This window comes from Penicillium paradoxum, assembly GCF_028828445.1.
Source record: "Penicillium paradoxum strain IBT 22861 chromosome Unknown utg000007l_segment0_segment0, whole genome shotgun sequence".
In the NCBI taxonomy this organism is placed as follows: domain Eukaryota; kingdom Fungi; phylum Ascomycota; class Eurotiomycetes; order Eurotiales; family Aspergillaceae; genus Penicillium; species Penicillium paradoxum.
The window spans coordinates 711,711-724,576 of NW_026643185.1; the positions used below are offsets into that span (position 1 = coordinate 711,711).

Genomic DNA, 12,866 nt, shown 5'->3' on the forward strand with positions numbered 1-12,866 from the left:
TTACTCGAGGAAGTGCTTTATCATTTGAGCTAGCTCTGCGAGAATTGTTATCTGGTCATTGCTATGGACGGCGTCTGGGGTGTGTCAAGTCTTCGGAGAAATCAGAAGGCACTTGCTAGCAATTTACTTATACTATCCGTCTAAGTTTTGTTCCCGAGTTACATGCACTGCATCGTAGCAATTAAATTCTGTATGTGTAGCGAGGACTAGATTACCGCTTGCCCTTCTTCTTATTCTTCTTAGCATTAGAGCCTCCACTGGGCTTTTGCTGCTGTTGAGGAGCAGACTCCTCTGCCTTCTCGTTGACGGGGCCACCCTGTGTAAGAGCTGCAGCACGCTGCTTGCCCTTCTTGCCTTTGGGCCTGTAAGAAGAGCGGTCACGAATAGGGAGCCAACGCTCGGGATCCACCTTCTTGGCGGGATCGAAGTCCTTGGGGAGACGGGACTTGCGGACACGCTTGTTAGCGCGGTCGCCAGCGCTAGCTGCAGTGCGCTTGCGGGCACCTGCGAAAGCGGCAGCTGCTGCGGCAGCAGAAGACGCAGATGGAGAGACGCCAGCGGATTCCAGAGCTGCGACATCGATATCGGCAATCAAGTCACTGACTGCGGGAAGACTGTCGAGTTGAGACTCGACCTGCGCGTAATCGAGGGTTGCTTGTGAGGCGACATAGCCGGCGATGGCGATGGTGTCGTTGGGATCTTGCTGTTGCAGGTAGCGGAACAGCTCACCAGCTGTAGCGAGGTCAGAGCGGTTTTCGGAGTGGAGAAGGGAAGCAGCTGCTGCGCGGAGGAGAGACACGGAAGGCTCGGGTTGTGTGCGCCAGTAGGAGGCGGCTTGTGCGAGGGTGGTCCGAATCTGAACCCTGCGGCCTTCGAGCTGGTACAGGGAGACGAGAACACTGAGGAGACCTGGGTTGAAGCGGACTGAGTTGTTTGAATCCTCCAGGATGCGGAGCGTTCGCTCCATGGCTGTGATGGCAGAGGTGGTGTTACCGCCGCTAACATAGAGTTGCACGACTGTCAGGAGCAGTCCGATGTCTGTGGGCCGTCGCTCCAGCAATGGAGCAATGTGGTTAATGGCTTTGGAGTCTGTTAGGCCTTTGGCATGGGCTGCTGCGTTGGATACAGATAGGAGGTTAGGGATAGCGTCTGTGGACGGGCTTGGGCGCTTTGACAGCGCCTTGGATGTGGACCGGATTATGCCATCGTATTTTTGGACCAGAAGGTCTGCGGCATGCGAGTTGCCGATCAGATCACGGTCTTGATATTCGAACAGCCTATCGTTGTTGGTGGCATCTGGGGTGTCATGAAGGGCCTTGTATAGAATGTAGGGGTTGACAGCGGTTGGGCGAGCGAGAACGATATTGTTGCGGGCGATCTTTTTGGTCGATAACTCGGAAATTCTGATGTACGTAAGTAATTGAGGCTTGGGATAGCATTGTTTTCAACGTACTCTTCCACAGAGATGTCTTTCAGAACCGCCTCGGCCTCTTCCAATTTTCCAAGTCGGATCAGGACATAAAGTTGCTGCACTGCAATTGGTAGTAGCTCTGCGGTCTTGTCTTCTGGTGAGAGATCCTCCGATGTCCGGCAAATGTCTATACAACACATCAGTTTGAGTTCCAGTCCTGAGTAACACAACAAGGTACTGACCTCGAGCTCTGTTAAGCAACACTTCGCCCTGCTTCAATGCGCCCTTTGCAATGTTCAGGCAAGCTGCGTTGTAGGTTATTTCGAATGATTCCAAATCCTCCCGCGACAATCGGTCGTGGCGCACGAATTCCGGCTCTCCTTTCCATTGGAGCTGTGCATCAGTGGCCCACGAGTTGATGTTCAGGTCGTTAACCTCGTGGCTGTAAGATGTATCCTTCGACAATTCTTCGTAGATTTCAGCTGCGCGTCTGAAATTCTCGGCACGATACCGCTATCATGACATATCAATCAACAATGGTCCTCGGGCATCAGAGCACATGGGGGTATCATACCACTTGAGCCTCGAGGTGGCTAGTGCCACGCCCAGAAGCAGCACGAGTTACAGCTTCCGTAGCTTCTTCAAGCTTTCCGCATTTGTATGATGCATAGGCGTATTCCAAGCCTGCGCTCTTCTTTAGGGCATCACCTCCAGCTTGGAATGTCTTGAGAGCTTCTTCGTAGCGGTCGAGTTTCAAAAGAGCAACGACTTTAATATGTTGCGCCTTCAGATCTGACTTCGACTTGGCGAGTGCTGCATTGCAAGACTGAAGGACTTCCTCGTGATCGTCAATCGACGCTCGCTGCAATAGCGAGGCCAGCGATTGCGCAACCATAGCGGGGGTTGATCGCTGAAGATTTTCGGCGGGGTATCAGGTATCGATAAAGATGGCAGGTCGGCGATATCTGATCGGGGATCAAATAATGGGAATTTTATAAAGAACACGGTTGCTTCCCCAGATCAGCTGTTATCAAACTCCAATGTGCGGAACTGGTCTTCCCCATCGGGGGTTTCTGCACTTTATGCCGTCTGCGCCACCGTAGCTCACGTGGCAGATCCATAGATCCCATCTTCAACGGTGTTGTCACCCTCGATCACTGAATGGTATTATGAATTTTCTTTGAATCTCGATTAAAATAAGAGTATGTATTTGTTGTGCTGCTGATTGGGCTCGGATGGTGCTCCGGGATATAATTCCGCTCAATAGGGTGTATATCGGTGTGGACAATATCAATATACAAATACTACTCCGTACGCAAAATCAATTCCGATCTCCAGGAATAAGATCAGCCTTTTTTCTACGTTCCTACGGGATTTTATAGTCGAAAATTAATAAAAGTCTTCAAACTCTTCGTCTGACTATATCCCGTGAAAACAATATATTCGGACTATGAGCAGGAGTTCCTAGGTACTCCGTACCGGTAAATATGTTTCTAATAAAGGAAGAGAGGTAAATAATCTAAGCAAGGTAAACAAGATTCTATTTTAACATACGTAGGGAGTAGGAAGTCTAGAGCATAAAGATGTGGTATTTTAACTGTATCAAAGGCAGAATTCATTGACGTGCTACAAATAGAACCTTTATATACAAGCTAGGGGTAAATACATGCATGTACTCCGTACAGAACTTCGGTATCCTATCATGCCTTTGTCATAAAGTACATAACAAATGTATAATAATGCATACGGAGTACATATAGAGTTATCCGTACTCCGTACAATATATTTATCTCAAACGTCGCATATGAGATGCAAAAGCCGAAAGAACGCCTCATTCCTTTGGCCAGCAGGGGCCAGACCTCGGGGCTTGGGGCTGTGCTCTGCACCTGACACATCATGGGAATTAAATTGGATACAATTGACACAAGAACTACGGAGGACTCCGTACGGAGTACCCATATACAAGGTACGGTGTACATGTTAATGGACATCACTCCCTTCAGATTGGACCCTGAGAGCCTCTGATGAACCAAGCTTTTGTTAGTCAGAAGCAAAAGACTTCTATCCCATAATAAAACACTGTGTGGATTCAGGGAGATCCAGTTAGCGATATGAATTTAGCTGTCAACAGGGGCAGATCGACACAGGCATTGCCTAAAATAAAATCTTCAGGCGGGAGGAAGCATAAAATAATCCGTCGCCCAAGCTCTCATGGAAAGTCGCAGCATTTTTATATCAAGAAATGAGCCATCACGATATATTGCGATGAGTACTATTCCGTATGCCTTTCGGATATCACTCGGTTGTGGTACTTGTGTAGGGCGGTAGTGCCTTGGCTGCTGAAGCCATCTGGACCACGCGAGCAATTAGACAGCTGCAATCGGGACTGGCGACGCGCGGACGTGGAGACCGAAGGGATCGCTGACAAGTGAGAGGATGAGCATTGCTTAGGAGGTCTTGGCGTTGGCAGGGTTGTAGATAACTCGTATATACTGCTCTGAGATGGAATTACCACGTTGAATCCTACAATTCAAGTGGATGGAATGTTCGGATATAGCGAATGGATGCTGGTCACATTTCTTGCAAGTAGTGAACGAGTGAAATTGCCATCGATTCAATGGCCGAGACAGCTCTACGAGTGCTCACGTGACCTCCACCGAAAGGCCCCGGGGGCTGCACGTCATTGATCATCCCTCAGGCCCCTTGAGTCAAGAAATGACCTTGCCATTTTCATACCATGGAACCATGATCGTCCCTGGACCTTGTTCTTCCCGTCTCTTCTCATTTCCCTCCTCTGCCTCCTCTCCATCCCCATCCAAGACCATCCGGGCACCACTATAAATCACTTTCATCCGCCTGCGATCGTGGGCCCGTGATTGTGTTCTAGCCCGAACCCTTGTCTCCGCAATGCGGTAGAACCCGACACAATTTTATAACACGAAAAATGCTATTCAGCGCCCGGGACGGGTCTCTTCCAGGAGCATCATGGGCGTGGAAAAAGGTGCTGCGGTTTGGAGTCGCGTTCTTGTTCGTGATAGGATTCGCTGCGGTACTTTGGCCTAAGGTTGAGCCAGTGAAGTTGCCACTGGAAACAGTGTCCAACATCACCATCTCTCCCAATGTCAAATGCGAACTCGATCATGAAAGATTGGTTGCCCTCGATGTGCTCAAAATTGCCCATTATACCCGCCGCGAAATTGTGCTCGATATGACGGAGGAACCCGTGCCGTACAAGCAGCGGCTTGAACAGCCGTTCTTCCGAGCCGCGAAGGATACGGAGGGAGCCGCGGACGGATGCACAATCTCCGGTCCAGTGTCTCTGAAAGTCCCCCAGCCGCCGAAATTGGCGGATGCATCGCACATCGATTTTGGAGTTGCGACCAGTGTGGAGAGGTTGAATCAGTCTCTTGATGCATTCGCGCACTGGGCTGGATACACGCGCACCCGCATGTTTGCACTGATCGAAACGGATCGCTCGGAGAATGGAATTCGTGACGTCAAGGCCAAAGCTGATGCTCTAGGGATTAATCTCCACATCACGGAGTCGGACGACGACTATCTGCACCGATACTTTGCACTTATTCCTCTGTTGAACGAAAACGCTCGGGAAAATACCCAATGGGGCTGTATCATCGATGACGATACATTTTTCTTGTCGATGCCCAGACTGGTGGACGCGCTCGGTAAATACGACCACACCGCGTCCATGTATATTGGCGGGCTGTCAGAGTCTATCCCGCAGATTGCGACATTCGGAATGATTGGATTCGGAGGCGCGGGCGTCTTCTTATCGAAACCCCTAATGAATGAAATCACAAACGTGTATGATCAGTGCTCTGCGATGGATTTCACCGGAGATCGCCGCATCGCCATCTGCGTCTACCGCTATACCCAAACCCGGCTGACGGTCGATCACCGCCTGCGCCAGTTGGATTTGATGCACGATGCCTCCGGATTCTTCGAGTCTGGCCGCGAGCCCCCGCTCACAGTCCACCACTGGAAGTCCTGGTTCCATGCAGACATGCCGAAGCTATCTGTGATCGCTGAGTTATGCGGCGACAGCTGCCTCCTCCGTCAATGGCACTTTGGCGACGGCTGGATCCTGACGAATGGGTTCTCGGTGATCAAATACCACGCAGACCCGGATGCGAACGATATTGCCATGGAGCAGACCTGGGACGCGCACAACGGCGCCAACGACGAATCCTACCTGCACGAACTGGGCCCTCTCCGCCGCAAGGACGAGAACAAGAAGAGCTACCGGTTGGTCGACGCCGTGGTTGTGGACAGCAATCATGTCATTCAGTGGTATGTCATGCGGGATTCAAAGAACGGCGATCAAGTCTTGGAGCTGTCATGGCGCAAGAAGTAAATATTCTCCTTCTTTGTCTGGTACATGTACAGATCTTGTACAGGCCTTCTTTATATTGTCTCTAGACCCTGGCGGTCTGTTGGATCAATAAGCCTATTCCGGCGCATGGGTTAAAGATAGCCACTTTGCATGGAGTTCTGTTGTTTATAGATCAGAGATACACCTTCTGTCTTCTCTAATGAGTCGAATAATGTGACATGGATGTTTTGCCTTACCTGTGATGCTTCAATCTGCGTATTTATCGACATTGTTGAGGTGCCCAAGCGAGTGCCTCAATGGCTAGGGGTTCTCCTTTCTTCATAGCAATCCCAGGAATGTGAGTCTTCCAGGGGGGATGGGTGCCTGAGATATCTCGTTCAAACGGTCTCCTAGATTCCGAGTAGTTGATGAATCTTAGTGAAAGATGTCCCAGCAATGGCTTCATCGTCGATTTCATTCCGGGTACCTGACTTGGCAGAATGTTTGGAACAGCTTTAGCTATGTAGAACAGTGTTGCCTAGAGCTCACCCGCCGATAGTATTCCGCATCCGTCTACTGGTGCAACCTTGGAAGTCAGGCAGCCATATTTAACCCCATAGTGCACAGATAGAGCTCATGCCGTACCATGGAACCTATGCACATGTTTGGCTCTTGCATATACCTACATGTATATAGTATCATCTACTCCTTCATGGCCTGTAGTTAGCTGTCACAAATAGACCTGATCATCCTCTCCAACATCTGAACCAAACATCCCACCTGCCTCCCTTTCAATGTAAGCTTTTGTGATATATAATTGTCAGAACCCAATCTCGATCATGATATTCAATGGAGTGGAAAATACCGCCTCCACTGTGTGGCTCAACAGCCCCAAGACTTCAAAGCGTTCTCAAATATATCTGAGAGTTACTATGGGCACCCCTTTTTACTACGGGCACCCCTCCCGCTAAACCCTTTACGATTTCCTTCTAGCTGGCCACTGCCCTTACCACCCCCCGTATTACTGATCTGGTTCCCCCCCAGTATTACCTATTATCATCACATGATTAAATTACTGCCCTTATCCCCCAGAAATATCATATTCCCACATTCGCTTAATTTCATGAAGCTATTCCGCAGTCGTTTAGGTTCATGAAGCTATTCCAAACTATAGGGTACTAGATAGAGATCATATAGATATGATATTTTCAATCCAATTGAAATAGCTAATGCTAATCTAGGTCACAAATGAAGCCAAAAATTACTGATTTCCGTAGAAATGAGGGTGTAGAGTTTTCGAAAAGGGGGGTTATATGACCTCAAAATAGATGCTAATTTTCAAAAGTAGTGCCAAACGACTATTTAGCTCCTAGTGTATATACGCCTACTACGCAAGGTATAATACTCATCCTACTATTTAATTATACCTACTCCGTACTAACTTTGGGTATAGTATATAGTTTACCCTTAATATGGAGCCCCCTACACCTAGTCTCCCTAACACTACGCCCCCCTTTCAAATCGTCGAAACCGCCACGCTATCTATTAAGGAGTCCCGAAGGTAGGCGCTTAAAACCCTTAACTAATGGGCTCTTCTACTAGGCTTCTTAGTCGTGACAATACGCAGTAAGCCTCGCGCAATATAGTTCGAGTGTAGCCTTAGTCGTAGTTATCGCACTGATCGAGCCCTAGTGATACGGAAACGTCTACGCTAGAGCCGCTTAATAGGCTATATATTTATTAGGAGACTTCGGCTTATCGCGAGTAATATATAGTAGCTAGAGATCGCTAATACTAGCTATAATTATAGTTTAGTTACGTCCTCTACTTCCGTTATTACTCGCCGAGTTAAAACTAAGTATATACTATCTACTATCGAGAGTTAGATAGCTAACTAGATATCGACTCGTTAGATTACGGGTATAATATAGGAGGAGGTAGAGTTATAAGGGCGATAGTCTTACTTACGGCCCCGTAATATTACTAATCGGCGGGCTAAGATAAAGCTTTAACGGTTAGCTAGACGTACCCTAATATAGGCACTTCTTATAGATCTCCCTAAAGATAGTAGCTAGATCATTCGATATAAGGTTAATACCGTTAATAACTCCCTTACTACCCTCTTTATAGTCTATAAAACTAGTCTCTAGCTCCTATATGCTAATCTATATATCCTATAGATAGACTATACGTATAAAACTAATAAATAGAAGATACCCCTTCTTAATATTATAGGGGCTTCTTTAGTTAGGAGGACCTTTTATATCGTATATAGCTTCCTTACTAGCGAGAAGGAAGCTTTATATTATAGGGTCCTCTACTAGTTAAGGGAGATCTATACTACTATTTATATAGGAGCTAGTATACTAATGCTAGCTCGTGCTACTATAGCTAAGTCCCCTAATCTCCTTATAACTAATCTCCCTATAACTGATCTCCCTATAACTAAGCTTCCTATAACTAAGCTTCCTATAACTAAGCTTCCTATAACTAAGCTTCCTATAACTGATCTCCCTATAACTAAGCTTCCTATAACTAAGCTTCCTATAACTAAGCTTCCTACGATAATTCCCTAAGCCTAGCTAGAAAGCCTCTATCTAATACGCTTTACGTTAATATATAATTTTCCGCTAGGGCCTATACCCCTTATTACGCTCCCTTAAAATAGTCCACTAACTATTTTAACGGATAAGGAGTAGGCTATTCGTAATACTATCGGAAGGGTAAGATAATCTATTATTATAATATCTAGTTTACTAATAATCCTATATCTAATAGGCTTTCCTAGCTACGAATACGATACTATACTCCTAGTATATAACCTATAATATCGAGTACTACGCTAGGCCCTATATCCGTCGCTAAGTCCTCCGGGTTTTAGCCGAAAAGGCTAATAACTTTACTAGATCTACTACCGAAGAGATTTAACGTAAGATCACTATATAATAGGCTATAATAAAGGGTGACTAGTATTAAATCGTCTTCGTACGGGAGGTTTACGAGATAGAGACTTAATAGGCTACTTTTAAAGAGAAGTATTAACACTTCCTAGCTCTACTATAATATATTAATAGAGAGTAGATTCGTGGTTATAGCCCCTACTTCTTACGGTACTATACCCGTAGGTTTTTATATCTTAATAAGACTTTAACCTTACGGGTAGAAGCCGCGTACCGCTATTTTAAACTCGATATCTAGACTAGAACTAAGGATCTCTTAGCTCTTAGTGCTAAGTTTAAACGTACGACTAAGCGACTTACTACTTAGATCCACTAGGAGCTTACTATATAACGGGGGGTATAGGAGATTAGTAGTAGTATATTATTTACTAAAGTTAAGACTTTAGTTACTACCTATATAATTAAAAAGGTATAAGTAGTGTTTAATTACTATCTACCCGCTAATAGTAATAAGCCTATAATTCCACTAGTATACTTAGGCGAGTCTATAAACACTCGGGGGTATCTATATATTCACTATATTAACGAAGCCTAAATAAGAGGTCAGAGCCTTACCTAGGCTTAATTCTATCTATAGTATTAGATCTAAGTAACACTAGAGGCTAGTCACCGTAGGGTACTCGAGCTCTAGATACAAAACCCCTTAGTTATATAAGGACGTAGTCGGCTAACAATATCCTTATAGCAGTCCTCGTAGTAGTCCTTATAGCAGTCCTCGTAGTAGTCCTTATAGCAGTCCTTTATCCCGCTATCACGGGTATTATAGCGTTTCGAAAACTTAGTCCGCCGGGAGCTATCATAATTTAAGATTATACGCGTATAGGAGGAAGAAATTATCCGACGATTAGGACGGCGGAGACCGGTGAATCAAAGGCATAATAATAATTAGACCATATAGGGGGAGATAACTAAGTCTAATGATTAGATCGCGGTTAGCGGTATCATAACTAGGAGAGTTAGGGGACGGGGTAGGGGGAGAGGTAGGGGACGAGGCAGAGCTTAGTGAGATTCATATCTGATTTGTATAGTAAAGAATGACAGAGTTTGATATTTAAGGGGTTCTGAGCTAGTAGGGGCACTAGGAGCTAAATAGTCGTTTTGCACTACTTTTGAAAATCAGCATCTGTTTTGAGGTCATATGATCATCCCCTTCGAAAACTCTGCACCCTCATTTTCACCCAGATCAGCACCCTGCACCCTCATTTCTACGGGACTGCGGGAATAGCTTCATGAAATTAAGCGAATGTGGGAATATGATATTTCTGGGGGATAAGGGCAGTAATTTAATCATGTGATGATAATAGGTAATACTGGGGGGAAACCAGATCAGTAATACGGGGGGTGGTAAGGGCAGTGGCCAGCTAGAAGGAAATCATAAAGGGTTTAGCGGGAGGGGTGCCCGTAGTAAAAAGGGGTGCCCATAGTAACTCTCATATATCTGACCTCCAAAAGCCACAAAATTGGGAAAACCACAATGCCCCTCCCGCGGATGTACACTTGAACTCCGTGAACACACGGGGTACTATCCGGCCACCCTCTACCTGAGACATTAATAACTCGTAGCAACGCCTCAGCACGGAGTACGGAGTAGGGGTAGACCTACCGGCGAAGATCCTATGGAACCCCTGAAGATCGATCGGCGTTGAATGTCGATCAAGATATAACGGATGCGAGTGTGGAGAACGGCAGTTATGGCTAGGACAATCCGGAGAACGGAGTATTTTCTTCGGTTAGGAGGCGGGTGGGCTACGATGCATATACGAAGTGCTTAGGTACACGAGAGACATCAAGCCCGGAACGAGCTCCGCCCAGACACTCAATTATGGGTCTCTCCTAAGAACACCAGTTCAGACTGGAACGATCGAAGGGGAAACTCGTAAAAGTTTTGTTTCAGTCCGTAATATCTTTTTTCATATCCCGCCCATCCAAACACCGTACAATATACGGAGTACGGAGTATGGTATCCCGAGGGTTCCCCCCAGTGGACCCCGAGCACAGTGCAACGCAACGCCTGAGGGTCCATGTGGCATTAGCGTCTACGCCACTGGTAAGATACGATTCCAGATATATTGGCAGATGGTCGGCAGTTCAGTTCACAGCGGCTAGCGCTGAGCGAAACGGCCTATTTCCATTGGTGTGATGACTTGGGCACATTGGCGGGAGGCCAGTGCACCCTTTCCCCAGGAGAAAAGGTGACATCAGAGTGGGATCGGCGACAGCAAAAGACAGAAAAATGGACCTTTTGGTCAAAGCGTTGGCGGCTGTTCCTGAGTTTGGTGGAGATTTGTTTTTATTTCTACTGCAAAAGGAAAAGAGGAGGCCGTTGAACGGAGTAGACTGTGAGATGTTGGAGGGGGCTTATTCGGAAACCAGCCTTGTAGCCCTAAAACACACCACTAACTGACCTGTACTCCGTACTCCGTACAGCAAAACCCATTCCCAGGGGCTCCGTAGAGTCTGCTAACGTTCTACTAATAGAAAAACGGAGCCTAGCGTGGGACATGATACAACAAGACACGTCTCAGCCACAACCATGTGGGAATCGCCCCGTGTCGAGCCATCCAATCTGCGTCGGATCCGCGGTAGTTCGATTCATTTATTTTTGGGGTTATTTTCGTTGACTTAGACGCAAAAACAGGGAAAAAAGTTAGGGTTGAAACCAAATCATCTCGCCGGTCATTGGTTCATCAACAGCCAAAAAGCAAGACAACACCTCGGTTCTACACGGAGGAGATAATCTCCGCAACTCCCCGCAGGACTTGAGAAACCTGGCATGTGCATGCAGAAGGAGTGTCGTCACTTTCGTCACGGGTGTCAGGGATGCGGCGTTAGCTTGGGAGGGGATAAGAGCATCATGTGGTGTGAGAGGTGATCAGAATAGAATAGGGATGACATGACTGGACCAGTCATTCTGGGTGCCTAACCCCCCTTTTTTTTTATTGCTATTATTTGTGCTCCGGAGTAAACGCAGGGCCTTCGTATTTAATTTTCGGATGTGAAGGGTATAGCGCACAGGCTCAGGATCTCCTGGTAAGGCTCCGCACCGTGCAGGATGGGGGCCGCGCATTGGTTTTTCTCCTTCTTCGACGGCTTCGACGGCTTCGACGGATGTTCGAAAATCCTTCTGGTGGCCTTCCAGAAGGTCAGGAGAAGGCTTGGCAAGAGCCATCCGTGCCGTCTTTTGCGGCGGTGGGGTTCCTGGAGGCTGAAGCCAGCCGGTGCCCTCTAGTGCCCCGGCAAGGGAAAAGGGGCGAGATGTAATTACCGATGCACACCGGATTGGGCTCCACTCGAGGATCGTCTTAAGGCGAGAGAGCCCAGTCAGAAAAAGTAGAGTACCAGACGCTTAAGGGGGCATGAGAACAGAAACGTCCCAAAGCTCCCCGTCCTACCCAGTGTAACGCATATTATGCTCCGTGTACGGAGCACAGGAAAGACATCGTGATAGTGGATGCATCAAACCTTCTAGAAGGAATGCAAATCTCCATTTTAGCCTTCCACCGTCTTTCGGCTAACAATAGTCGGGACAGACTATCGAGATGGTGAGGCAATCTCCGCCCTCTGCACATCCAATCGTATATCAGAAAATAAAAATAAGTATATCACTCAACTTATGTGTCGCACCATGAGAAACCTGCATGTCATCAAGGTTGATCACCGAATGTTTTTTTTTCCCTTTTTTTCCCTTTTTCTTTCCCATTTTTTTCCCTGTTCTCGAAGCCGGGTAATGCATGGATTCCTTTTTTAGCTTCAGGGGTCGTTCGGCCAGTGTCTTCCCCCTTTCATGCTAACTGAGAATGGGACCTGATTAACGCCTTCGTACATTAGTTCCCTCTTAGCCCGATATCTTTTGCGTCATGGGATTAGGGGAATAGACTTGCGTCACACTAGATATCCACAGCGTTCGGGAATCTCCTAGCAGGGATACAATATGGGACAATAATGAAGAGGAAATTCAGGTTCGGATCGGCCTGTGGGATCCATTTTCGCACGGGGAGAGAGGCACGTTGTGGATCCAATGCTGACGGGGGCCTTCTGGTGCGGCCGGGTTTGCTTCTAGCGGGCTTCGCTGGGTCCAACTAGAGAGAACTAGCCTTTTTGGAAAGGGTGTTGGGTTTAGGAGACCGCTGGGGAGGGTGTTTTCTCGATGTGATATATGGATATC

At 47.1% G+C, this 12,866-nt stretch overlaps 2 protein-coding genes across 2 annotated transcripts; one reads left to right on the forward strand and one right to left on the reverse strand.

The window, feature by feature from the left end:
• Nucleotides 1-211: 211 nt before the first annotated feature.
• On the reverse strand, nt 212-2,306 carry N7457_007850 (signal recognition particle subunit SRP72; the record flags this gene model as incomplete). Its single annotated transcript, XM_057178893.1, has 4 exons — nt 212-1,403; nt 1,454-1,598; nt 1,654-1,924; nt 1,986-2,306. 4 exons carry the CDS (start codon nt 2,304-2,306, stop codon nt 212-214), a joined length of 1,929 nt encoding a protein of 642 aa, XP_057027279.1.
• A 2,049-nt stretch (nt 2,307-4,355) lies between these two features.
• Nucleotides 4,356-5,783, forward strand: N7457_007851 (glycosyltransferase family 31 protein; the record flags this gene model as incomplete). The annotated part of the gene is made up of 1 exon (XM_057178894.1): nt 4,356-5,783. The coding sequence occupies one exon, from the start codon at nt 4,356-4,358 to the stop codon at nt 5,781-5,783; it is 1,428 nt and encodes a 475-aa protein (XP_057027280.1).
• Between the last annotated feature and the right edge of the window lie 7,083 nt (nt 5,784-12,866).